The 1,200-nt window shown below is 34.4% G+C and overlaps 1 protein-coding gene across 1 annotated transcript; it reads right to left on the bottom strand.

The window, feature by feature from the left end:
• Positions 1 to 453: 453 nt before the first annotated feature.
• Positions 454 to 1,200, bottom strand: LOC132301103 (protein FAR1-RELATED SEQUENCE 5-like). Its single transcript, XM_059798385.1, has 2 exons — positions 928 to 1,200; positions 454 to 735 (listed from the first exon to the last, which is right to left on the bottom strand). Exons 1-2 carry the CDS (start codon positions 1,198 to 1,200, stop codon positions 454 to 456), a joined length of 555 nt encoding a protein of 184 aa, XP_059654368.1.

Genomic DNA, 1,200 nt, shown 5'->3' with positions numbered 1-1,200 from the left:
TAATATTCCAACACAGTATAATATTTTTAAACTCGAACTTTATTCTAACAACATGTATGGGCCATTGAATGCATTTAAATTTAATCAAACCTAACAACCAATTTATAGCTATAGTAGGAAAACACATATAAAATATATATTTTATTCTTATTTTATCATATTATTGGTTGTTTCCAATTTCTGCAACTACAAGAAAATACATTTACGCATAGATGCTTATTAAAATCATTATTCATCTATTACCACATGCTTCATGTACTTCCCTATACAATCATTATGTGTACATAAATGCTTTAACCATAATCACAATAAAGGATATGTTAGAATAATAAACATCTTCCCATTATTTACTTCATTGTATCAATTAGGCATTACAGGTATTTTCAGTATATGAAAAGGAGTGGAGATCTTAATTCAACTTACCTGCATCAAAGCCTTCGCCATTGCTGCATCTCAATCAGTCAAAATTGTTTTTGGTATCTTTCCAGGCATCGCTTTCAAAAAAGTATCAAATAACCACACAAATGAATCTGACGTCTCATCATACATAAGGGCTGCCCCGAATACAGTCGTCTCCTGGTGTTGATTAACACCCAAAAACAATGCAAAAGGACAGTTGCCATGTAGAAGTTTGTACGTAGTGTCGAAAGTTACAACATCTCCAAAATGGCCATAATCAGTTATCATTTTAGGATCTGCCCATAATATATTGGTTATCATCTGTTCAGCATCCAACTATAAGGCATAGAAAAATGAAGGATCATCATAAGCATAAGTGACAAAATAATTGGTGAGCCATGCTGCCTCACCATATTAAAGCTTATTCTGTATGCTGGTCATTATGGCCTGGATGCTAGAAATACATCTCTGCGACGGCATCATGTGGGTGCATTCATCAATTATCAAGGGATGGTTGTGACTATCTACAAAATTATCAACTAAGTACTTTCCCTTTGCTTCATCATATTTAATATGAATTCGTGCACCGCAACCAGTTCTTGTTTCAACTCGCGGAGTCGTTGTATGTTTGTCCCTTCTATCCTTCTTCCTAACACCCTCCTTGTAACAAGTAAACAACCTCGTTAAAAGTTTCTCAGTTTTACGGCTATTACTAAAATACTCCATCTGGATGCTAAATCCAACTCTACCCCCATATGCATTATAAAATTCGTATGCCTCTTGTTCCATATCAAACTCCAT

The sequence above is a fragment of the Cornus florida genome, unplaced genomic scaffold (assembly GCF_030987335.1).
Source record: "Cornus florida cultivar Cherokee Brave unplaced genomic scaffold, ASM3098733v1 CherokeeBrave_3.0.0_Hap2_Chr03, whole genome shotgun sequence".
NCBI lineage: Eukaryota > Viridiplantae > Streptophyta > Magnoliopsida > Cornales > Cornaceae > Cornus > Cornus florida.
The sequence above is the reverse complement of the archived record's forward strand: the minus strand, read 5'-3'. Positions and strand labels throughout refer to the sequence as shown.